The sequence below is a fragment of the Amphibalanus amphitrite genome, unplaced genomic scaffold (genome assembly GCF_019059575.1).
Source record: "Amphibalanus amphitrite isolate SeventyFive unplaced genomic scaffold, NRLGWU_Aamphi_draft 000509F_arrow, whole genome shotgun sequence".
In the NCBI taxonomy this organism is placed as follows: Eukaryota; Metazoa; Arthropoda; class Thecostraca; order Balanomorpha; family Balanidae; genus Amphibalanus; species Amphibalanus amphitrite.
In genome coordinates, this window is record NW_024882003.1 from 25968 (window position 1) to 51426 (window position 25459).

General features: G+C 51.3%; 1 protein-coding gene across 2 annotated transcripts; it reads left to right on the forward strand.

Moving 5' to 3' along the window:
• On the forward strand, positions 1–25367 carry LOC122392975 (ras-related protein Rab-3). Of its 2 annotated transcripts, none has more exons than XM_043388381.1 (5): positions 1–225; positions 16614–16835; positions 21413–21531; positions 23079–23250; positions 23465–25367. In XM_043388381.1, the coding sequence occupies exons 2-5, from the start codon at positions 16614–16616 to the stop codon at positions 23603–23605; spliced, it is 654 nt and encodes a 217-aa protein (XP_043244316.1). In that variant the 5' UTR covers positions 1–225; the 3' UTR covers positions 23606–25367. The 2 variants fall into 2 exon arrangements, with proteins under 2 accessions (XP_043244316.1, XP_043244315.1); XM_043388380.1 differs by lacking the exon at positions 1–225 and adding an exon at positions 14367–14812.
• The last annotated feature ends 92 nt before the right edge of the window (positions 25368–25459 follow it).

Sequence of the window (25459 nt, forward strand, 5' to 3'; positions counted from 1 at the left end):
CTTATCAGAACATCCGGGACTCTGGGTGGCCGACGGCGCCGAGCGGCGGCAGCAACAGTAAGGCCAGGTGTCGGAGCGTGTGGTGTGCCGTCCGACCGCCGACCGCCGGCGTCGCCCTGACCCAGCCCGACCTCGGCCGCCTCCTCCGCGCCGCCCGCCGGCCCAGCCAGCCCGCCGCCCGCCGGCACCGGTGGAGCAGAGAACGCCCGACCAGCGGCACTCACGGTGAGTCTCGGCCCGTGTCGCGCCCAGCGCCGTGCCTTGCCGCCGCGCGAACGATCGATAAAGGCGCAATCACGGCCGACAGATGCCCCGGGGGTGTGCCCCGCGGCCGTCACCCGAGCACCGCGTCCCGAGACCCATCGGCAAACCCCTGTAAAGAGGACAACGAGCGGATCGGATAGTCTGGGTAGCGTAGAGTAACGTCCATCCTATCCTCCGGTTCGCCTCGTCTGAGCCGCCACTTCAAAGCAGTAGGCTTCTTTCGTCGTGGTTATGATTCTCGTTCCTTGCCGTGTCCCTTGTTTCATCGAGCGGAAACCAGTGCTCTCGAGCTACCAACAGTTCCCATCAACTGGAGAACATCCAGCGATGATTCGACATTGTGGACCATCTCCGCAGCGAGCGGGACGGAGTTTGAGTTTCCGATCGATGTGGTGAGCGCCGTTTAATGGGTGACCGGCGGGTCCGGCGTCGCAGGTCGAGCGGTCATTTGGTGGTGAATCGCCGCTTGTCAGAGGACAGTGACGTCAGCCGGGCCCGCCTCTGTTTGGGGTGACGTCAGCACCCCCCCCCCCCCCTCCTGAGGGAGGGGGTGGGACAGTTTGGGGACCGATCCGGCGAAAGAACACCTGTTGCGGGGGTAATGAGAGGCTGAACGACGTATGGTGTTGCTTAATCAAGTGATGTGAGGATAAGTGAGATGAGGTGAGATAAGGAGATATAGGACGGCTTTCAACCCTAGTGGGCGAGATCCGTGGAATGCTCCTGATAAGGCTATTTGCACCACTCGACATAGTTTACACTACGTCCTCGGCTCCTTGCTCGCGCTTGATTCGAGCCCGTGGCCACGTCACCCAATTGCGGCTGCCTCCGAACTTCCAGATGAGGAAGAGCATCCTACTATAGATTTCGATTACACTAGACAGGTACCATTGCCTCTCATTCAGCACGCACTTATCACATTAAGCATCTAGCCTTGATGATTGAACAGGGTATTGATGTGACCCTCACCGCGTCATGGGCCGGGTCGAGCGCACCCCTTATCACCATCGACCTACCTCTCGGTGTCCTATCGCAATGATCATGAGACGGCTCCTCCGCCAAAGCTACGGCTCCCAGGGGAATCATGACCTGTCTCCTCCTAAATAAGCGGCTGTTCTGGAAACACGGGACACATAGCTTCGTCCGCCTGCCGACCGAGTCCTTTGACAGCGGAGGGAACCGGCCGAACTGCTAGCCCTGTTAGATCGGAGGATGACCGGCCGAGCTGCCACCGAGCCCGTTTACAGCCATGGTGACCCGTGCCAGGAGTGACGGCGAAGCTCCGGCCGACCCCGCCGCACACAAGTGTCAGTCTTGTGCGACTCACAGTTCCGCAAGTGTCGCGCCTGACCTGGGGGCGGGGCGGGGAGGGAGAAACAGCTGCGTCTACGGAGGTCACCGGGCGGGGGTCACCGTGGAGCGACCTCTCTCAGACAGGGCCTGTCACCGCCCGAGTCCCTGCAATAGACCCATCACAGCCGGGGGACGGGTCCGAGTGACGCGTCCCACGCGGCTCGCGACTCACGTGTCCCTAATGACAGAAGAAGCCGGGGCGAATAAGAAACACGGGTATCGTTCCAAGAAAGCTCAGAGTTGAGCCATGTCACGGCGGTGTGATCCTGCCATGTTTCGCTCGGAAGACTCGATGAGAAGTTTTGTCCGAAATGTGTGTGGCTGTGCGGACTGACGCCTCCTGCTTCATCCATCTAACCCTATATCAACAGCCATGTGATGACAGCCGCGGAACAAAACGCTATTGAGGACGATGGAACAGTGAGCTGCCCGGTTTGCGAAACCTTATCGTGTCGGCATACATGACATCCGATATGGTGTGTCTCTGTGATGATGAAATCACAGCCAATTGTGCTCGGGACGGTGGGATGTGGTGGCTTTGTGGTGCTATTTCGGGGAAGGTCGGGCTCTCTGTCAGCTGATTATTATGCGGTCGGGGTCACCTTAGGCCGGCTGTGTTTGAGGTAATTATTGCCTCTGTCATCTTCAATGATCGGGATGGCATTTAGCTCAGAGCTGCTACGAACGGCTCAGCTCGAATCCTGTTTACCTGGTACAATAACCGTACACAACCGCATATCAGGTTGTAGCCAATGTACAAAACGCACACAATAGATTCGTATTGCTTTTGCTTCTTACTCGACTTACTGCCAGCTATCTTTGGTTCTCATGTGATCGATAATCGTTTTTTCGAAAAAGTACCGCTGAATCTCCGTGTCTCTGTCTGCCCTAACTGGTGATGTTATTTGTCGTCGGTAGTAGGTAGCATGTTCACTTGTTTTGTTTTTAATAACGGTTTTATGAGAATTCGTTTAAGTTTCTTATACTTTGATGTCGAGCACTTCTAAGTCGTATTGATAAAAGAGGATCAGTTGCCTCTTTGTGGGATAGGTTCGCATATAGACCTCTATACCGGTTTGCAGAGGTCTATGGCTCGCATATTCTGATTGTATATCCCAGCGCATTTCTGTTTGCTGGTCGCACATATCTATATCTGTTCGATCTGAACTGTACGTGTTATTCGTAACTCTATCTCATAAAGCATACGCATTACGCTGTGTCGACAAGATTCAATTTTCCCTGCATTCTGGGAAATATCACCAGATGTTTGTAACAGGCGCGCCCTATTCTGCTTTCCGCCCGCGTCGTGAGCCTGTTATCTGAACGGAGCACAACAGGTACCCTGTCATACACAGGCGGCGGCGACATTCTTGGCGCACACTGCGTCACCTCCACCGCATACGTGCCGTGCTGGCATAATGCGGAATACTGCGCAAAGGATAAGCGAAAAGGCAGCGGGACAGTGTTACGTTCAGTAGCGTGTTAGAAATATCGCACTGTGATTCTGTAAGCACTATGGTGGGAAATCATCAGAGGACATTGCCTGTGGCTGGCGGCTGCTATTCCAGAACATAGCCAAACGAGCATGCCTCTGAACGCCAGCTTCCCTGCCGGGGCCGTTAGGAGAATGAAGCGGTCCCAACTACCAAGTCTGTCGCACTACCGGCCACCTCAGCCGCTCCTGCGCCGCCTATCACGGCGCTCAATGGCCTCTTGTCGCCAGTGGCTCGCTGCCTATGACGGCCTTTATGGCCGTTCTCGAGCAGCTCACGCCCACGCTGCGCAAAATCACCAGACGCCCGACGACCAGATTCTCGGAGACACTTCGCAGAGTGTGGGCTGACGAAATCCGACAGGCGAGACGGCCTCTCTGAAGGTGTGCGTCACCTTTATCGGAATTGGGCACCGTTTGCCGCTAACTCGTTTATATCGTTTTCGTGCTAAGCTCCTGTTTGCTTGTGGGTCGTTGCACCAAAATTACCGCTGGTACCGCTGAGTGCCGTTGACCTTTACGGTCTCCAAGGTGTTGAATTTTTCATCGATTGGTAAAGGTCGCGTCTGCTGCAAGTGGCGGCACTGTTAGAGACAAGGTGTGTCATGTACAGTGTCGGTTCGTGGGTCGTCTCAGGCTGCGTGGGTGCAGTTCGCAGCAATGAAGATTGCTGCATGCAGCAAAACACTGGACAGCTAGCTGATTCACACGGGGATAGCGTGAAGCAAACGCAGCGTCTGCCCGAGCTGCCTGTCTCCTGCTCTGCGCCGGGCGACGAGAGGCCAGGCTGCCTGGAAGGTAGGCTGTGCCGCCTGGTTATGTTCCAGTCCATAGATGTCGCTAGTGGTAGGCGCCTGAAACCATGCTGTGCCGCATGACTCTCCAGGCGTGATTCAACGTTTCGCGCGGCAAAGGCAAGTATAGTCGACTACAGAATGATGTTACACTCCTCAGAAGCTATCAGTTGACCGGAGCGCTGAGTTGTGCCGTTTATCACGCAATTAAACGTGTCGATTGTGAGCATTGGGACAAAGCTATAACTTGTGAACTCAGCCCGTGTGATGCGGCACAGCCTACCACTCCAGGCAAATAATTGCCTGTGAAAAGTGGAACATCATTCTGTAGTCGACTATACAGTTGAATGAATTGCGTTTTGAGTGACGTTGGACTTTTCTGAATGTTTCAACGTTTGCCGATATCACCGTGGGTGACGGATGGTTGCGTGGGTGTTGTACGTATGTCAGAAGTTCGGAATAACTCAATTTAACATTCCGCACTCTGGATTCGACATAACATGAAGGTTATTTTTGATGCACTTATATAGTGTAGTTTGATAAAACATGCAGAGCTGCTTCATTCATAATGAGAGCTCCGAGATAAAGGCGTCATAGAGTCATGTCCGCCATTCAGCTGTAATGGCACCTCACACCATTGGTGGTCGTTCCTCACTGCGTCCCGGTGGTAGGTGTTTGTTCCTTTGTTGGCCGTGTTGATCGTGGGTGGCGTGCCGGCTGGACCCGCCACCGGTCACTGTGATCGATCTACATACGCCCCTTCGGCCGGCCATTACGTTCACGGTAACGGTGCGGTGTGGTGTGAGCTTTTGGACCTGCGCGGTGTGGTGTCGGCCTTAGGACCGGCGTGGTGTGGACCGAGGACCGGTGTGTACGGTGTCGGCCGCACAACGCCGTGTCAGGTCGACAGTGACCCCGTCACCCCGCGGCTGCCGTGTCACTCCGGCCACTGTCGGCCGTGTTAGGTACCGTGTATCGAGGTCCTTGGTGCTCGCCAGAAGGGGCGGTACAGTCATGGTACAGCCTTGGTATATCGCTGCCAAGTTGCAACAAATGGGTGCAGCGTGATAGGTTCATTGACCAAGTTATTCCAGTTTCGTGAGTTCGTCCTCATTTTTGTCATTTCAAGTTGCCTGGTCTCAAGTCTTTGCGGCATTTTATTATAAGCTATGCTGCTATTTGCCCTGGCTTATTTTTACTCGCTTCATTCATTTCAATTCTGTTGAAGATTACGACGGGATTAGGTTTAGAGCCCCTTGATGGCTAACTTTATCGCGATTTGACGCTCGGCGTTACTCACGTCCGGACTGATACGCCTAATGCAGCTTCAAACGCCGTAATATATTGCCGGCGTGGATGTTGAATGCAATCTACTGCTTGTGACTTATAGGGCTTTCTGGGAAGGGCATCATAACGCATGTGCTGAATCAAGTTTTCCTGATAAGAGTCATAGCTAACATGCCACGGTTATGTTGCCATGGTAGTTCATTTTATCTAACTATATGCCAAGAATGTGTCTCTTTAACAGAAATCGAATAGAACACTTGTGTCAACTAAGTATTTACGTGCTACTTCGAGAAAACAAACTAACAAACAAACAAATAAACAAACAAAAAACAAAGGCGGAGCTGAAAAGGGATGCCATTTAGGGCAAAGGGCAGAGGAGAATCTTATTTAGAGAACATTGCTATGTGATACAAACCTTTTACTAGCAATACTAAAAGGCGTAGGCCTTAGCTCAGTTTTAAACGTAATGTGTGTGCAATAACGCTCTTCAGGCCGGGTCTACATCTGTGGATCCCAGTCAGTGAAGGCCATACATCACCATAAAGATAGGCCGTGGGAGAAGATACGCCCGCTGTGGTCTGATGGCCGACCTTCGCCGTCCCATCATCGCTGCTCCTCGGCCGGGAGGCCTCAGAGGTCAGACCGGCCATTGGAATAGCGCTGGTCGGACGGAAGTGAACATGACTAGTGGACGCTGACTGTACAAAAATGTGTGATCTTTAAAAGGTGTGATACTGTATACGTGAGAGAAGCTTACATACAGACAGCATAGATTGAGCATAGGTGCATTTGGTCTCAAGCTTTTGTGATAAGACGCATACCATACCTGTCAGCGAATAGCGTAGTTCTGATAGCTTGTCGGCACACACATTCGCTCAAACAATCAGAGGCATGCACACAAAGCTCAAGGAGGTTTTATGTATCTGCTTACTTCTATGGCAACTAAGTTAGCCATTGGTGATCTTTTAATTTAAAAGCCTCCTGTTTCATCTGACCCGTTTCGCCTTTTGTCTTCGTTGCTTTCTTCATTTGATCATCAAAGATCACGTTAATGTGAATTACGGTCGTGCATCGAGCTTCCTTGTCTTTCCATAATTTCTCTTGATGTTTGCAGCCTCTTTTTTAGAAGAGGTGAGAAAATGTTGGTAATCACCTACAGGTGGTACCCAACATTTTAAAGATCATTTTTCTTTTAATAATAATGTTTCAATGGCATTGCTCTCAGGTTTTGTGACCTTGTTCGCTGTCCTAATGCAGCGGACTGATCATTGATCAAAACAAGTCAAGGGAAGATATGCTGGGAACTGCTGCAGGTCCCTGTGCAGTTCTATTGCAGAAGCATGTACCAGTGAACGGTGATGGTAGTTGTCTGGTGATACCATCCATCATCTGAAACCTGTCATCTGTTGGCCAACTTAATTGATTGTAGCTAGTTCCCAATCTTCGAAGTTCCGTATCGATGAGACCATCGGCTGGTTTGTTTCACACCTTTGTACTTATAGGTACAGAGGTGTACCTAAAAAATATGTGGCCTTTATCTGATTTGAGTAGTCATCGCTTTTTCTGTCTTGGCTCGCTTTATATCGATGTCACAGAGGTGTTGAAAACGACTTAAGTCAGGACCATTGAAGGACTGATATCGGCATTTAGCACCTCCGCTTGCGGTATGAAACAGATAGCGCTACTAGGTCGTTGCAGGTCCTTATCTACCGCGGAACTGCGGTGGAGTGGCCCGATTACGAACCGCTGTGACAGGACATGAGTCCGCCTGTCGCCATTCAAGAGGCAGCGCGGGCAGACGGTGCAAGAGGCAGTGCAAGAGGCAGACGGAGGCATCGCGAAGCGTGGTTTACGTAGAGTGGCAATGCCATAGCATTACCAGACCAAAGGTTTCAATGAATGAGCACAAGCAAAAGAATGAAAAACGCCTACCTCGTCCACCGCATGCCCGCAGCCCACCGCAAACAACGCCACCGCAAATGCCGCAATATAAGAGAAGAAAAGAAACGCCCGTAACGTCTCGCCACCTAAGATGTCAGCGCGAACGCCGCAAAGATTAAAATAATCAAAAATAAATAATAAAAACGACCGTCCCACCCGCCGCAAACATCGGCTTGCATTACCAGCTGCTTTAATGGCCTGCTTTGGCGATGCTGGGTAGTCCGAAAACTCGTTTGCTTATTTCTTTATTTGTTTATTTGATAACATTGCCAACAGGCAATGCCCTTTAATAGCCGAAGTTTGTGCGGAGATCGTTTGACATGCCATGCAACAGCCTTCCATCATTCCTCAATGAAAGGCTGTGACAAGTGTAGCCTGAGGCCGTCATCGATCGGCTGTTCAAGTTTTGTCCTCGGCCGTTTAAATAGCTAGCTGTATATAAAACTTTCCAAAAAGATCTCCGGATGCCCAGACCTCCGGCAGCCTAAACCTTCGGGTACCACAGCTTAGACTCATGCTCAAACTCGGACTTCAACCCGTGATAGGGTTCAGAGTCATACTCGGACCCAGTCCCGGAGTCACACTCTGACTTGATCTCAGACTCGGCCGCTGTCTCTGTGACGTCCCCACCCACCGGTCACCCCGCCACTCGTACCGGCGCCAGCCCCCAGTGGTCTCCTCTCGTGCTCTCCGGCGACTGGCTGACGCCGCCAACGCGTTATCGATTATCGATTGTCGCTGCTGACTCAGTGCCGGCCGTCTCGGTCAGATTCAGACGCACTTGGAACGGACCATGCGGTGGGTGCTGGACAACGCGCACGGTCGGGTAAAACGATGGCTAGGTATAAAGAGTTAAATGTATCTACCATATGCGGTCGATTTTTAATCTCATTGTGTTTTGTTTCATCATTAATAAGCTAGGTGTCCAAGAACATGTGAAGTCGACACGTACGTACAACGAAATTGTCAGTCGGTAGACATGGCTTTGTACCTCATATATACGGCCAGAGTTTTTTCACCTGATGATGGTCTAATTTGCATGACAAAACAGGCTTGTCAAGTGGCACAGATCCATAGGCGGCTTTAGCACTTTATCCTCCTTGTGCGCTCGGGTCGTCGAAAATCTGTCTCTCTCCCAACCCTTGTCCATCCGTTCCTGACACGGCGCCGCGGTGCCGCCCATCGGTAGTCGGCCCCGCTGGTCGTGTCCGGAACCTAACGATCTGTACTTCCGAGACGTGGCGCGAGCGCCGCGCGACAGAGCCGACGGAGCCAGCGGGTCGAGACGGCGGCGACGGCCGGCCGTGTCGGGCTGATCCGGGGGCCGCGGAACGGGGCACGGGACGGGATATGGGTAGTCGATGAGGAAACGGAAATGGGGGAGTGAAGGAAATGAAATGATATGGATTTTAGCCACGGACACAGACAAAGGGAGTGGAGGACGCGTATGGATAATAGACACATAAGAACACGATCTCGACACCTTGCATAACGTAAATGGACATCAAGCATGGACCCTGATCGATGAAGAAAATAGCCTAGAGCAGCACTCGTTGAGACATATCTTGGCCGAAAAACAGACGGACAGATATGACGAAGGGTCATGGAGGACATGTGATGTGGTCTTCAAACAGAGGGGCGAGTACAATGCACGACAGGGTGCTCGTTTCAAATACACGATGCATGGCACTATGTATACGTACCACGAGTTTGCGTCTTTTGACGCAATTGATTGGTACTTGACATTTGAGGTGAATAATGAAGGCATGTTTTTTTAATGAAGGGCACAATAGGACTAATTGCAGGCAGAAGTAGAGCTTTGTGAATAAAATGATGGGCTATTGGTTAGGTTCAGAGGTTTACATTATTTATTACGTCGGTGGCCTGAGTGGCTATTCACTATCCGTGACCTGTATGAAAAAAGTTGACCCTGACCAGCCCATTAAAACATCTAAAGTACAAATATTTTTAGTACAAATAGGTATTTTTACTTTGGGGATATAATTAAACCCATCTTGAGACATGTGCTCACTGCTGGATGCAATCAAACCACGATGACGCTCAGTGAATAAGCAGAGTAGGTATGCTCGTTATCCCAAATGAGGCCTCGCTATCCATAAAAATATGTCAGGCAAATGACTACAGCAGCACGCTTCCATAACGTTGCCACGTCGATCACATGCTGACGGAACATTACTGCTCGCTCGCGCTGTCTGAATTCCATTCACTCGTGTGTGAACGATCTCATTCAATCGATGAGTGCAACGATCGACAAATCGATATGCTTTGTGCGCTGTGCTATTTGTCGTCCTTGACACGATTGCATTGTTCTTTCGTGTGAACAGCATTAGCTGAGAGCGGATTGTGACTGCTGAACTGCGTTTGGTGCTCCATGAGTGACGTCAGCGTTGGTCTTTAGGAGCCAGCCATTCACAGTAGGTATCGCAAATATGTAAGAATGACGAGGGTATGCTCTAAGAGTAGGTACGAGTAAAGCGCGAGATGCTGGTTTGACCTTAGGGATTTTACAGTTTCTTGGCTCTGAACCAAGGGGTCTGGCTTCTGATCCAGGTAAGCATTATCCATGACAAGCCATCATGTTCTGAGCGCCACCACTAGCCTGGCTCCACCTATACCGGCAGACTGCACCTCGGGGCTCCACAGGGGTCGACCTCAGGCCACGGTACCGGGCGCTGGCGCCCTCTAGGTACCGTCACCCCGTAGAGGGCGCTGCAGCCGTGTGAGGTCTGTCAGCTGAGGGAAAACGTCGATAGAGGTCGAATGGTACGCCTACCTGGGTCTGTTTTAGCTTAGCGTGATGATTATCCTTTCAAACTGGCCTTCGAAAAAGTGAAGCTTGACCCTCTGAGCAGGGGATGGATATCTCAATCCTCAGGTCTCGAAATTCATTTCTCTTACATAAAGACACCCTAAGCACAATGACATGACCTACGGTGTTTCACTTCTTAATGACAGAATCAATACTCCGATTGAAGGTCGAGTATTATATAACTTACCATGACATTCGTTCCCTTCGGAGTGCATAGAGCGTCATAATCTACAACCGTGATCGTAGCCTCGTGATCTAGAAGAGTTAGTGCGTAGTATTCGTGAGCGTTTGGTTCGCCGAACGTTTTTTAAGTTTACATACTCGTATGACAAGTACTAGGTTAAGGTACATATTTTCGCCTATGAACAGGGTTGTATACCAATCAAGTCGATTGAATTGATTGATTTGATTCAACGCGTATTTTGAGTTGATTGGATTGAGTCGATTGATTTTTCGAGATGACTGGTTGACTGACTCGTTTGACTTTAGCGACTGGTTGACTGATTTGATTCCCGAAAATTAGAGTGACTCGTATGATTGAGTCGATTGAATGGAAAGTTCAAATAAGTTTTAGTTGACGAAAAATGATGACACCAATTGATGACATCAAAGATCACAAAACTACACTGAAAACTGCTTGTCATCACAACTGCAATATGGGGTAGATGGCCAAATAAAGAACAGGGCCTAAACATGAACAGCCAACTTTGACTTTCAACTGCAATAACTGCTCCAATCCTGGTGATAGAACCTGGCGATGCACCTACCTACCTTTCTGCACTCAGCAGGAAACGTTTTTTTTTTAATCCAGATGATAAAGTGCAAGACCCTATATACTAATAAAGTGTGATTAATTAATAATTCACATCTCCACATCTCCTCAGAAACAACCCACTGAACTCTATACCTAAATATCTGAAACCCCTACAAAAATAACTGAAACAAAAGGTCCGTTTTCGTCTCGCTAAATTTGCTGCATTGTTTAATTTGCAGCAGAACGTTTGTTGATCCTTTTCTCCTGAGAGCCTAAGCATAACATATTTAATATATTTCATTTTCCTTAAAATATTTTACCGAATATTATAAAGTGGTTTTATTTCGAATGAAATAATAATTAAAACGAAATTGGTGTTGTACAACCGATTTATTTTATGATAATCTACCATACTACATGATTATCAATGACGGCATCTTACCAAAAAATCCAAGACGTAGGATAAGCATTTATAAAAGCTTAGCATACTTGTTGGCAAAACGTTTTCTTTGTTTTTTCGCAGTCGCACCGTGCCGTTTTCTGTTCCTATCCTACTTCCTTTGTCCTTAGCTTATCCTGTGGTTCCAGAGTCCCTGTCCTCTCCATTTCCTTTTAAATATATTTTTAATCCTCATCCCTATCCCCCAGTCCTAACAGTTTCAAATTGTATTGCAATAAAAATGTTTTGAATTCTTCACATATAGCCTATCTACCTTCGTTGGTACTGTTGGTAGCCAGTGACACATCTAGGCAGGCAGTGGCGTACGCACATACAGGACATTCCGTGCATGCCCTGTCCCTTTGGCTCATCGTCCCCGGCCCCTCAGTTTGAGTCGTTTGATTGAGTTGATTGATTCCTTTCATTGTCGCGTTTGAGTCGATTGAATCAATTCCCGAAAACTGCTCTGACTTGATTGATTTGATTGGTTTCCCAAATTTGTCGTGATTGAATTGATTGCTATTGATTGAGTCGTATACAACCCTGCCTATGAAATACATCCGTCTTTACAGGCGACATTTTCCGTGTCACTTTAAGAATTCCCGATAAGCATTTCAATTGCGAAGAATGTTTTATCTTCCTTAACATTCGATATATAGTTGCTTTTAATTGACGTATTTTCTAAAAGCTTGGTAAAAAGACCAAGTTTCGACGAATTTACAATGAAGTTGAACAATGAACAACGAACATGTCATGGGGCGGCCCGGACCGCCGCTCCGGGCAGGAGCCATGACCGCTCCCTCCCCCTCTCCTTCCTCCCACCCCCACATACCGAGAACGGTAGCGGTGTAGGGCACCCGCTGAAGCCCTGTATGTATATCGCGCGACTGACGTGTATCGTCGGGCTATTTCTGCCGCTCCGGCGCGAACCGACACGCGATCAGGCGGTGCTCGGTCCCCAGCCCGTCCCACATCATCGGGAATTCCGGATAGTGCGGCGGCGCTGGGGTAAATCGGTGCAGTTATTCGATTCAGATATTACACAGCTCTGACGTTGCTTTCATTAGGCCCGGACATTACCTTATCCCAAGACAGTGCCCCAGCCCCAGACCAGCCCCAGACCAGACATAGGCAGAAAAGTGCGACAGTCTCACTCTCAGACAGTCCAGCATTCCCATCCCATCCGCATCAATATTAGCCCCGTCTTCCACCATCGCCGCCTCCGGCGGACCAGGCACGGCGGGAGCCGCCGGCGCGCTCGTCTCAGTTCCATTATTCACCGACAATCAATGGCCGACCACTGACGGCCGACCGCCCACCGCGCCCGGCGTGCTTCCGCCGTGTTCCGGGCACGCCAGCGGCGTTCTCGGACGTGCTCGGTAGTGCTGGATGTTTAGTGGGTGTGAGGTGGTTCAGCTCCAGTGAAGTAAAAACTATGTGGCCTGCAGTGTGCGGTTGCCGGTTTGGTGCAGCGAACTGCGCCGCAGTCGCCATAGCCCATAAGTATTGCGGAACTGGTACGTTGACCAAGTCCGGTCGTTTTACTGAGCAGTTGTGTAGCGGTCAGTGTCACAGTGCAGCCATGGCACGGTGACTACCGAGTCGCAGCTCGCTGGTACCGCGGCCCTGTCTCTGCGGGGGTTCGCGGCAGGGGGAGCGGTGTCGTGCAGAGAGGGTGTGAACACCGCCTGGTGTGTCCGCCCGGCCGGCGGCCAGCCCCCATGGCGTCAGCCGACCGTCCCAGCGCCGCCGACAGACCGACCGACCGACCATCGACACCATCGGCAGTGTGAGGTGTGCGGGCGGCGCGGCCGGGCGAACGGCCGGAGTGAGCGCGGGGAGAGGGGAGAGACGCGGTGACACGAGAGTGACGTGACGGGGAGAGAGTGAGAGAGGCGGAGGGAAGGTCACGTCACCCCGTCCATACAGGGTTGGGCAGATAAATTGGGACAAATTTCAACTTCCTCTAAAACGACTATTTTTTGAGTGATAAAGATAATGTTTGAACATAAATATAGGCTAATGAATACGTTTCCATGTTATGCAGGTTGTGTTGTAATTTTGAGTCGGCTGGTCACAGAACGTGGGCTTAAGCAGGCCACTATCAACTTAGTCCGCGCCCACATGCGTGCCAATACTCTAATTATGCTCCATCAAATGGCGGAAAGTAGTGTTTATCGAACAGACGTAAACGTTGGAGGAAGAGATGATATTGACTCATCCTTACATACCTATTGCATTGACACCGGCCGCTCCCCCGGTTTTCCAGGGGGGCTAAAAGGCAAAATTCAGTTAAATCAGAGGATCCTCGCGAAAACAGTGGCGCGAGCTTACAACGAAGGTAGCCGCGCCATGAGAAAGCGATATACCAGCACCTCAAACATGCACTCTTATGCATTGATGCTTATCAACCTGTCAACATAGATGTTGAAGCAGCTGTGACGTTAAAAAGATTGTTTCCTCTTTAAAGGGCTTGGAGAAGCGAGCAAGCACGTGCAGGTCTTTTTCGACGATGGTATCCCCATAACCGAACATATGAACAACCGCAAACACCATGTAACATCGCAACCAGTCCAGAAGACGTGATCTTAGTTCCAAAAAGCATGCAGCAGACATCGGTGCTGGCATTCCACCCGGTGACTTCTGACGGTCACGTGGGGCCCCCTTATTTTACGGAATCGGGAGGGGGTTCGTCATTACAGGGTACCTAACCATTATTCCGGCAGTTCGAATCAACAAGATGAAAGAAGGCAACATCCTGCATGGAGTGATGCTCTTCGAGGAGTCAGCTCCCCGGCATAGAGTAAATTAAATACAAAATCTCCTGAAACGGAGGATCCCGCAAACTGTACCCAAGGGAAAATGCCCCCTTCCTCAGTAAACCTCAGCCCACACAAGTTCTGGTTCCTGGGGCGTTTTTGCGGGTGAGTCTAACGAACGTCCCCATGTGACTGTGGTGAGCCTCAGCAGTGCCAGTTGGCTACAATTACGAGCCATTTCAGACGGAAGATCTCGCCGCGCGTGCGGCCAGTCCAGGCACCGATAAGGACTGATGCATGTGGACCACGGTGACCATATTTGGTGAAAATGTGTAAAATTGGTGTGACAATATGTGATCCAAATTTGAAATGCCTATGTTTACAAATTTCTAAGCTACGGCGTTCTAAATGCAAATATGTATTTTGTCCCAATTTATCTGCCCAACCCTGTAAGGTCCAGTGAGGATATCGACGCGGCGAGAGCGCCGAGCACTGCCGGTCTCGGCTGTGACGACCCCCGCGTGGGAGGTTAAACGGGAGCGAATCGGGCAGTTACCACCGCCATTCCGTCTCGCTGAGCCGAGCCCGTGAATATCTCATGGCGCAGTTTCAGGTGGTGCCCTATCGCGCCGGCAACTGAATAAATCCACCTGAACGGAGCGCTGAATGCCCTGGCGAAGAGCGCGGTCAAGTGAGCACTGAATGTTCCGGGAACGGGAGCTGAGCGGATAATGCTCCGGTGATCGGTGCAGTGAAGTGAATGCGGAACTCTGCGAGGCGGACCGCAGTGACGGTGGCTGACCCACTCAGCTCAGTGGGAGCACAGAGCCATGGGGGACGCCGTGTACATGCCGCAGCGCAGCGGAACCGGAAAACACTTCGCCGCTCTGTCAGAAATGGTACGAAATATGCAACATCACACTTTTATTTTATTACTTGCCATAAATGGAGGGATTTGTAAATGATATCAGGGAACAAAGCGATTTTATTGGTTTTGGTTTATTGATAACCGTCTTCACCACCACTCATTTCCTTTCATTTATTGCGGATATTTATTACCTAAATTACAATGAACGTCTGACTACCTAAACCGGCATGGCATATTTTTTGTTCCTGTGGTACTTACAGCTGTTTTCACGTGAGAGGTTAGGTACGTGTTCGACAGAGCACTAGCATCGAAGTCTTGTCTGGTGTCTTAATGCCTTGCGTTGCAGTTATGTGTACTTGTGCTGCGACAGTCATTCGCGAGCGTCTGGCAGCGTCCGTGAAAGCTGATTACTTCGTCGCTAGGTGGCATCACCAGTAGTTACCTGGATAGGTAGACTGTGCCGCACGACATGAATCCAGTCCCTGCAGAGCAGAACGGCTAAATATGAAATGTGGTGTCGCATCCCAGAAAGGGATTCGTAGCAACCTCGCAAATGGCTCAGACTGGGAAATGGCTAAGAAGAGCGGAAAAACATTTCACGGCTACGTGTGGAATTGTATCATTCGATATTTATGGAAGGTTAACATCGTAAGTACATAAGCCCTCGCCGAATCTCGTGCTTGGGGCGAGTAATGCGCGTGCGGGCATGCCGTTTTTAAGCCGTGGCGTCTTCGGCAAATAAGCGCAGGTAAAAATGTGGCCCTGGCACGAATTGCGTATCGATTTATCCGCTGTCAGAAGCCGTCCACCGGATACGTTACGGTTGACCAACCATGACCTCTCGCTTAAAGGTGAAATGTCATGACCGATTCACAGACGGTTATTATACATTGGTGGGTATACTGGGTAGCCGCAATCTATGTTTCATCCCATCCCCTAAGTAGCTCGATTAGAGTATCTGTCTCGTCTCGTGGTGCCGTGGATGGTTCGGGGGGGGGGATGGAGTCACGATAATTTAGATTTTAGTTAGCTTACAGTACGAAAACTCCGTCCCTCACCGTGCCGGCATAGTATCTCCAGTTCCCCGCTAGATTTGTTACTCCTTTGGCTGAAACTGAGGTTGTCGCTGTGCCTTTACTACCGCTGCACCTTTGGCTGAGGTTGCGGCTGTACCTAGGGGACAATTTCGACGGCCTGTTACCTGGAGTGCCGCGGCCGCTGTCGGCGGGTCAGCCTCGGCTTCTGTTTTCTGAAGTGTTACGTCCGAGGGACAGTCTCGGTGTCTATTCCGGATAGCGGGCAAGTGTCGTGCGCCTGGCCGTGGAACGAGCTCGTTGGCCTGTTCCCTGGACAAGTGTCGCGGCTCTGGAGCGTCACCTCCGCTGTCGCCGCCAGCCGGCTGTCGGTGACGTAGCGGCTGCTGACGCCGCCGGTGGACCGGGCCAGAGCCCCAGACCGGGGTACTGTCCCCGGCCGGTCAGCCGTGGTCCGACCACCGATCCCGGGGACAGACACTGAACTCGGACTTGGCAACTCCGCTCGGATGAGATTGGCTGGTTCATTTTGTTACAAATGAGTGGTTGATGACAATAACTGTTATAGCACAGGTTTACCAAAACATAAATGAGATCCAATATAATCATATGATAGCGTTATGTTTGAGTGATCAAACTGCAGTTGTGATCGTAATCGAACCACACAACCGCACAGTAAATATTTACATTGATATGTTTTGGGAAGAATGTTTTTCATTTCTTCCTTTGTACAGTAAAGAAGCGAGATACCTTGCATTTTCGACGCGAACTAACAATCTAATTTTGTCTTCCTTGCAGATGGCCGGCCAAGATCCACGATGGCAGAAGGACGCGGCAGACCAGAACTTCGACTACATGTTCAAGTTGTTGATAATTGGTAACTCGTCAGTGGGAAAGACGTCGTTTTTGTTCCGCTACGCCGACGATTCGTTCACATCTGCCTTCGTGTCAACAGTCGGAATCGACTTCAAAGTGAAAACCGTGTTCCGGCAAGACAAGCGAGTCAAACTTCAAATATGGGTAAGTAGTGTACCGGAAGAGAGAGAGAGAGAGAGAGAGAGAGAGAGAGAGAGAGAGAGAGAGAGAGAGAGAGAGAGAGAGAGAGAAGAGAGAGAGAGAGAGAGAGAGAGAGAGAGAGAGAGAGAGAGAGAGAGAGAGAGAGAGAGAGAGAGAGAGAGAGAGAGAGAGAGAGAGAGAGAGAGAGAGAGAGAGAGAGAGAGAGAGAGAGAGAGAGAGACGTATTCTCTGCCTGAACATCCAATTCATTAACGAAATAAATATCCACCGTTCATCAGTTCCCCAAATAGCACAGACGATACTCCTCACCTGGACAAATGCGCCCAAATTACACGCTCCGTTCGTCTCTCAGTACGCTCGCCATCGTTTCATGTCATCCGTAAGAACAATACCATCTGTTCTCGTGGGCACGGCCCGGGTAGACAGCGGACCACCCACCCCCTTCCCTCAGCCGGGACGCGACCGCCCGCTCCCAGTAGGTATAGGGACTCTCATTGGGTCTGACTGACATTCGCTGTCTGCCTAGGTGGAGCCACTCGGATGGATGGCACAGGAGGACTAGCGGGAACGTCAAATGGGTGCATTGGTGTGGTCTGGGAACGAATACTTAAGAGGTTGGGAAGGTGGGATACATTTACTTTGTAGTGACGCTGACATTCTTGCTGCTAAGCAATGTCGTACGATAGGGTAAACATGCAGAAATATTTAATATTTGTAAGCACTTTAGGTCTCTACATTACAAATAATCGTTACCTTCACAAACGATTGTGAAGCAAAATCATTGTTATTAAAAATGCGTATTCATAATGGAACATATGTACATACACAAGCAAAATGCAGCTTATCTAGTCGAATCTCCGTTCACCACAACCGATCGTTGATCATTGTGTTGAAACAATCACACCTGCCCTCACAATATGAGGAAACACCACCGCCATTCAGCGCTGTCACGGTCCACCGTTATTACGACAAGCTCTACGAACCTATACCTGTCAGCTGCCAGCACCGTTATCGCGCAATCATGGCTCAACTGTCAAATGAGCCGTGACGGCTTCCGGGCGAAATGGGACTCACGGCAGACGCTGGTCAAAGTTCGGTGCCCTGTGGCTTTATTTAGCTGATGACTTTTCTTGTTTACTACGAGCGGTCTTCAAAGGGAAGCGTCCTATTTTGGCCGAGCATATTCATTTTTATCATCAAGGCACTATCCATTAACCCTCGCCCATGTAGGGGGGGGGGGTGCAACCCCCCCTGAGGTTTTTCTTAGCTACACGCCGAACCGTTTCAGATAGCCTGCTCAAATTTTCAGTACCCTTTGGGGCATCCTTTGCGCAACTTTTGGTAAAAAAATTTGTCAAGGTCATGTCAGGTCACGGAGTTATGACGTCATAAAGGGAACAACCTCCGGCCAGATTTACGTTAAATTGGAGATTGCTTCACAATGGTATAAATGCCGACTGACCTGACACACTGATGGATTGTTTTAGAATCATAACTGGCTGATTTGACATTGGCACAATGTCCGTTGACCTTTTCAAGGTTACTAAAGGTCAAGGTCAGGTCAGTGACCTCGGTTGACCTGTAATGACTTCTTGCACTTGTATGCCTTTTCGGGGTATTTTGATGCCCTGAATTCGAATTTGCTATCCATTTCAGGCATCGTCAGTTGTTGCTTGTAGTTCATTTTGGGTCAGGGTCAGGTCAGTGACGTCACACGCCTGACGTGACCCAATGCACAAATGACCTTGCAGACTTCCGATGCTCCCAACGCATCATTTTTAGAGTTATGACATCGATATACACACCAAATGATAGAGAATTGATCAAGGATCACGATAGTGAAGGTTTCAAGTCGATATCTCTTACCGTTTTGCCGCAATCGGCGCGGAAATCTGAAAAAGTTAGATTTTTCCGAAAATTTGACCTTTGACCGGTCATAAGTAGGTCAAATGTTGACCTAGGACCAAAAAATATACCACCAATCGCGAGATCTCGTTGAGAGCAATCCGTTGGTCTTTTCCGCTAAGCTCTACGACGCTCCGTTTTCAAACGCCAGGGGGGGTCGCACCAACCCCCCCCCCCCTGCATGGGCGAAGGTGGCAAAACACCGTTTACGGCCGAGGGTTAACGTGCACGAAGTGAAAAACTGCATCAATACAGAAGTACGTGCTACATGTATAGGAACATGGTCTATATCCGTTTGTTTCTGATTTCTCAACAAATAACATCACTGACATCATCGAGCATCATTACTTTACAAATGTTTTATGGTAATGTATTTCATTTTAAAGCACCAAGCCCAAAGGCAGCTGGAAATACCTCATGGTCTTCTCGAGCTATGCCGTTTTCCACATGTATCTTGACAAAATCAGCGTCTGATCAAAGGGAAGCACACAGCGTCACGCATGACAAGTGTAGCGGCCCAGAGTCAGTTGTCTCCGCGCCTGTGACACTGAAAACAGATGTGCCGGACCAAATCAGATGACATTTGGTGGCCCACCTGTAGCCGGCTACCATTACAAGTCATACACATGTGCTAATCCAGGGAGCGGTTTTATTGTCAAGGCACAGAGCAGAATGACCAGGCAAGGTGCAGTTAGAATGCTGATGGAGCACGACCAAAGGTCAGCAATTCATGCTGAACTTTAACATTACGCATGACGGACAAAACGGAATTGCCGTATTTGAGTCATTGAATACACGGCGATTTTACTTTTACATTAGTTGGACGGAAAGGTCACCAGCAGGAGCCAGTTAGCATTACTTATACCCTAGAATAGCAGCATTGTAACACTTTAATATCACCTGACAAACATAACTCAATAGCATGGTCAACACTGTCCTTGCAAACACCATTCAGTCCTCCACTGATCCATAGCCATCAGCCGGACTGCCGCACCGTTTAACCCCGGCTGACCCGCCGGCCGCCGACGCGGCGCCGTGTCGGTGTCGACGGGCCGGCTCGGTGCGGCGGTGACGCCGGCTCCGGGTCGATATCAGGCCGTGTGCACCCCCCACTCCCCCCGCTCGGTCCGGACTGGCTCTTGGCCACGGCGCGCCTCCTTCGGCGGTGTCCGAGCTCGTTATCACCTGGCCTGAGGAGCAGCCGACCAGACGTCCGGCTGAATGGGGCCGGCCACCGGACTCAGTGACGCCAGCAGCAGCGCAGACCGACACTGGCCTCTGGTCTGCCGCCCCCGCCCCCCGCCCCCGCCCCCGCCGCCAGGGCGGCTGGGCGGCTGGCCCCGTCTGGTCTGACCGCAGGGTCAGCCCCGCCCTCACCCTGTGACCGGGGTGATATATTTCTGAGCGATACTCTTTGGCTTAAATAAATAACATTGCACATAAAAATGAATCAAATAAAACTGCATAACTGTCCGCGAAGGAATCCGTAAACTTTAATATAGGGTTAGAGAAGACACCCTAGAGTGAGCGCCGGCGTCCCTGCAGGGTATTAGGGAAAGTTCTGCTGCGGGAGGAGACACGGACTTCAGGTAAAGTTATCGAGTTTCCTACCTCAGTCACCGGAGGAGCGGTGATAGAACTTACCGAGGACTCAGAGGAGTGATGGAAGGACTCACCAGAGGATTCAGAGGAACGGTGAAAGGACTCACCAGAGGACTCAGGGAAACAGAAGTACTCACTGAGAAGCCCGAGAAACGGTGCAATGGTGGCGAAGATGCGATAGCTCGGACTAACGAATGACGTAGACCTTACTATGGTAGACGTTGAACAGTTGTCAGTGGCTCGCAGCGAGCGGTGGACAGTGGACCGACCGCAGTGGACGGTTGACAGATGGACGGAGGACGGTAGATACTAGACAGCGTATAGTGGACAGTAGTAGACGGTAGACGGCGGTCAGCAGACGTAGGCCAATCGACAGACTGTCACGGACACCAGACGGTAGACAGTGGACAGTAAATAGTAGACACTGAGTAGGCAATGTCCGGCGGAGAGTGGCTGGCAAATGAACGGACAGGGCACCAGCAGAGCGCAGCAGCCGTGGCGGTATCGGCGGCACGGTCCGGCAGAACTCCATTAAGCGGATCGCCCGGCGGCCGCGCCGACTGTCTGTCCATGCTGGACGCGGCACGGCACAGTGCGCAGTGCGGCAAGACATCTCCGCGCTCTCTCTCCTTCCCTCTCCCATCCTCTCCCCGCCCTCGGCGGGGAGACGCCAGACGGAGCAGGGCGGGGCGGCGCCAACCGTCTGCATTCGCCACCGATGATGACGTATCGGTGTCAGCAGTGGAAGCAAAAAATAGATACATTTAAAATGTTTCATAATGCATATTATATTCAATCATGTGGTGGGTATAATGTTTTGTTATAACCTTACATTTTAACGCTTCTGTATTTTTTACATTCATAAGCTTATTAAGTTGTGAATAAATAAGAAGTGCTGGGCAGGGGCATGATGTTGCGTGTGCACCTATGGAGAGAAAAAAAATGATGTAAAATAGTTCTCGTTCGCATTCTCCTTATGCCTAGTTTGAAAAATAGTTCTCGTTCGCATTTCTCCTTATGCCTAATTTCACGCATTGCTAACCTATGACCCATCAATTGTGACCTTTCGGCAGGACACGGCGGGTCAGGAGAGGTACAGGACGATCACGACGGCCTACTACCGCGGCGCCATGGGCTTCATCCTGATGTACGACATCACCAACGAAGAGTCTTTCAATAGCGTCCAGGACTGGTGAGTGCGGCTGAGGCCATGCTGGCGTCTGCTGAAATGACCACGGTATAACGAAAGATATTGCGTCGTTGCAGGTGTTCCCACTTCCCTTGATGCCGTCTTCTCGACTCTATAGGAAAGGTCACTTGAAGACAATAGACATGCTATGATTACGGGCTATGATTGCCGGTGACGCTTACTACGGGCAAGAGAGTGAACAATTAAGGTGAAGACTGTAACTAGAGAACAATGTCAGCTATACGGAGGATGCGAGTCCCGTCCAGTGTCCTGACCGGTTACTAGCGATTTAATGTGAGAGAGAAAGAGAAAGAGAAAGAGAAAGAGAAAGAAAAAGAGAGAGAGAGAGAGAGGGGGGGGAGAGAGACAGATTGAGATATGGCGGTTTCATGAAGTTTCATAAAATGTTGATGGAATATTTCGCATTCGATCTGTTTTACCAGCCCGTCTGTCGATTTAATAACGATGCGTAAAGGACAGTGATCAAAACAAGCGCAGCTATCGAATGCATTATCTAATGTTAACTACCAGATGCATGGTATACAACAGGCAGGCAAGAGCTGAGTAGGTATTTGTAGCTCAGCGTGCTGATTCATGCCCACATGTTGAGCGTTTGTCACACTAATGGGGTACCTGTGATGTTCATCATTTCACTCCAGCGCTGAACAGTTCAATCACGGGCCGCGGGCGGCCCCGCTGACCTTGTGACCCACATAGATCGACCCTGGCTCACAGTCGACTGGGCCACGTATCCCGGCTGTGGCCGACTAACGTGTGTGCGGCCCTGATAGAGCGTGTCCGATCGATATCAATAATGTAGCGCTATTTATGACGTCGGTCGGCGCTCGATACTGACACAATGGTGGCGCGTGAGCCACGAACGGGACAGGCGACAAAAGCGACAGGAACTGATCGACGCAGCTCGGCCACAGAAGCTGTTACGTGTCGCTCAACGATTGGATCGATTGATCGAGTCCTGATCATGCTAAGCTAAGAAGAGCTATGAAAAATGAGGCTTAGCCCCGTTGCCGCCGGTGCCGTGCAGCGGTGCCAGGTGTTGTGCGGTGCAGCCTATCCCAGAGTCTGCAGGCGCTACAACTAACGCCATCTATTGACAGCGCGGCGAAACTCCGAACGCTAGTAGCAGAGCGCTGATCACTTCCCTTCGCGACAATCCATGCCCATTATCAAACGGCACGAGCTTGTCAGTAGAGCTAAGGCTTTCTTCCGTGAGCATAAATTGACCGGTCAGGGGAAAGAAGACCGCTGAACTGGGCGTTTTCTCCGTGGCAGAGTGCTACCTACTAAGGCAAAGTGCCGCGGCTTGAAGCATTGGCAGACACTGCTACAGGATGGTGGTCATTTAGGAAATCGTCTTATGTCTTTATCAGTCTTGACATGACACATGAGGCACTCAACACAAAAACGTATGTTGTTTTTTTTCGCTTTCGGCAAACAAGGTCGATGGAACGGACTAAACGGGTTGACATGACATCCCAGGCAGCATGGTTTGGCACGATAGGTACTAACTGTCTTCCTTCCAACCACAGGTGCACCCAGATCAAGACGTATTCATGGGACAACGCCCAGGTGATCCTGGTCGGGAACAAATGCGACATGGAGGACGAGCGAGTCATCAGCTACGAGCGCGGAAAGCAGCTGGCCGACCAGCTCGGTCTCGAGTTCTTCGAGACCTCCGCGAAGGAGAACATTAACGTCAAGGTAAGTACGGGGTGGCGCTAGAGGGGGACGCTGCAACTAGTAGTAGTGGGGGAGCAGGGGAGTGCCTGCTGTCCTGGGAGGGGGGGGGGTTAAGGATGTGAGCGATGCCTTTAGTTCGTCTCAGATTGCGTGATTCCACTAGTCAGACTCAGGAGTCAGGACAGAACATTATATGTAGTGTTCGCATTTTCACCGCCTCCGTCTCTGTCGCCAGGCCGTGTTCGAGCGACTGGTGGACATCATCTGCGACAAAATGTCCGAGAGCTTAGACTCGGACCCCAACATGATGAACGCCAGCAAAGGCACGCGGCTCACCGACCAGCAGCCCCCGAGCTCCGCGCCGTGCAACTGCTAACACCAGCGCCGCCCTAGCGGCGACCCCGGCAACTGCCGGCGGCCGCCTCTCGGACGGGGCACGCGGGTCCTGTCCGATAGACACGGACCAGGGCGGCTGGGCGGCTCAGAGGGCTCAGTCGAGGCCAAGTGGAGTAATCTGATCTCAGTTGGGGTCATCTGATGTCAGATGGTGTCAACTGAGGTCACGATATACCTATCAGCTGATGTCGGACTGAGGTCGTTTGGTTTAAACTGCGCGCGAGGATCGGTTGACATCAGCTTGGCCCGTCTGAAATCTGAAGCCAGGGACCTCGTCTCGGGTCGCTCCAAGGCAGCTGGCGTCAGCTGAAACCGGCTGAGGTCAGTTGAGCTCGCGGCGCGGCGCTCGGTCAGCCTCAGTCGCTGTTGGGCCCTCTTCCAATGGCCCCGCGCACAGCCCAGCCCGGTACTCCGGGGAGGGCTCCCCAGAGGGGGTCAGCGGTGGCCGGTGGCGGCCCTGGCGGCGCGCCCTGACGAAAGCCGCGTCAGACCCCTCAGACAGACGCGCTGTTCGGCCGGTGGGCGGGGAGGGTCGGATCGGGCCGGGCAGTGACCCTCGCTGTGCCTCTCGGTCCCCGAGGTCTCCGTGTTGTCTCGTGCTGGCAGCGGGCTGGCCCTGGTCGAACGGACAGCTGTGTGAGCGGGCCGCAAGCAGACGCTCGGCGCGCTCTCTCCGGCTCTCTCCTCTCTTTCTCCTCGTTCCTGTCTGTCTCTGTGTTCCGCCGCGGCCTGCCGCAGGCGGAGACCGCCGACGCTCCGGTGAATGTCCCTCGCGAGTTAAACAGACTTCCTCCTCCTCTTCGAGACAGGAATCTCCCCACACGTGATCGGAACGCTCACTCCTCCGATTTGGTCAGACGGGTCTCCAATAAACTAGCGTTCTTCCTCCTCCACCTTTACTCTCGAGTCTCGATATTCGGCATCTAAAAACAATCAAATCGGCGCGGTGACACGAACGCCACCTATACCGCTCACCGTGCGTGTAGCCCGCCACCTAGCGAGTGCCAGTGGAGTCTGCCCGTGATGGACCCGCCGCGCAACAGCCCCAATGTCGCGTTTCCCCTATATAGACTGTGAGTTTGTACGTGTACCTGTGAGCTGCATGCGATGTATCGGTGCTGTCGCCTCTTTTTCGCTCTCTCTTTCTCTCCTCCCTCTGTCCCCGCGGGGACAGGTGGTCGCCTTGTTACGTGTTCCAGTTTCGTTACGCTGTGGTGTGCCCGCTTTCGTTTCGTTTCTGTTTGGTTTGTTATGGTGAAAAGGCTCTGTGTGCGACCGAGTGGAGGCAACACATGTAGCGAAATGACAGGAGTGCCGCCACCAGCCCGCCAGTAGACATGTTCTTTGCGTTGTTTCGAGGCGGCGTGTTTCTGTTATTCCCGGAGCAGCGCGGCCGCTCTGTCGAACAGGGCACGCGCAGTGAAGTCTGTTAGACAATGCGCCTGGAGCGCTCCGCGACTCCTCTGCAGGCGGTGCAGCGGCAACTGATAATGCGCCGTGAGCGCGGCGCTGTGCCCGCTCGTCAGTTACATTCCGTTCCGCCGCTCTGGAACCGCGCAGTGCGCGCCCCGTTCCGCGGTGTCGTTCCGTTCCTCTGCCGGTGCGCCCCGTTGCGTTGGACGTCTGTACACACCGGAGCGGAACCCGTGCTTCCGCGCGCGCTGATCCGTTTATGATTGTACATATATATCGTAGGGACCGAGTTGCGTTGCCATCCAGTACGAATACACATGTTAAATGTCCATCCGAGTTGTCTCAACAGCCGTATGAATGCAGCTTTCATGACAAAATGAGCGCGGAAAGGATGCAGAGCAAACAGGGTCTTACATAATCG

Bases quoted from the DNA above. Each gene is read 5' to 3' on its own strand.
- LOC122392975 (XM_043388380.1), top strand. From the start codon at position 14,744: ATGGGGGACGCCGTGTACATGCCGCAGCGCAGCGGAACCGGAAAACAC. The intron at 16,836-21,412 runs GTAAGTAGTGTA...ACCTTTCGGCAG, and splicing joins GAGTCAAACTTCAAATATGG to GACACGGCGGGTCAGGAGAG. The intron at 21,532-23,078 runs GTGAGTGCGGCT...TTCCAACCACAG, and splicing joins TTCAATAGCGTCCAGGACTG to GTGCACCCAGATCAAGACGT.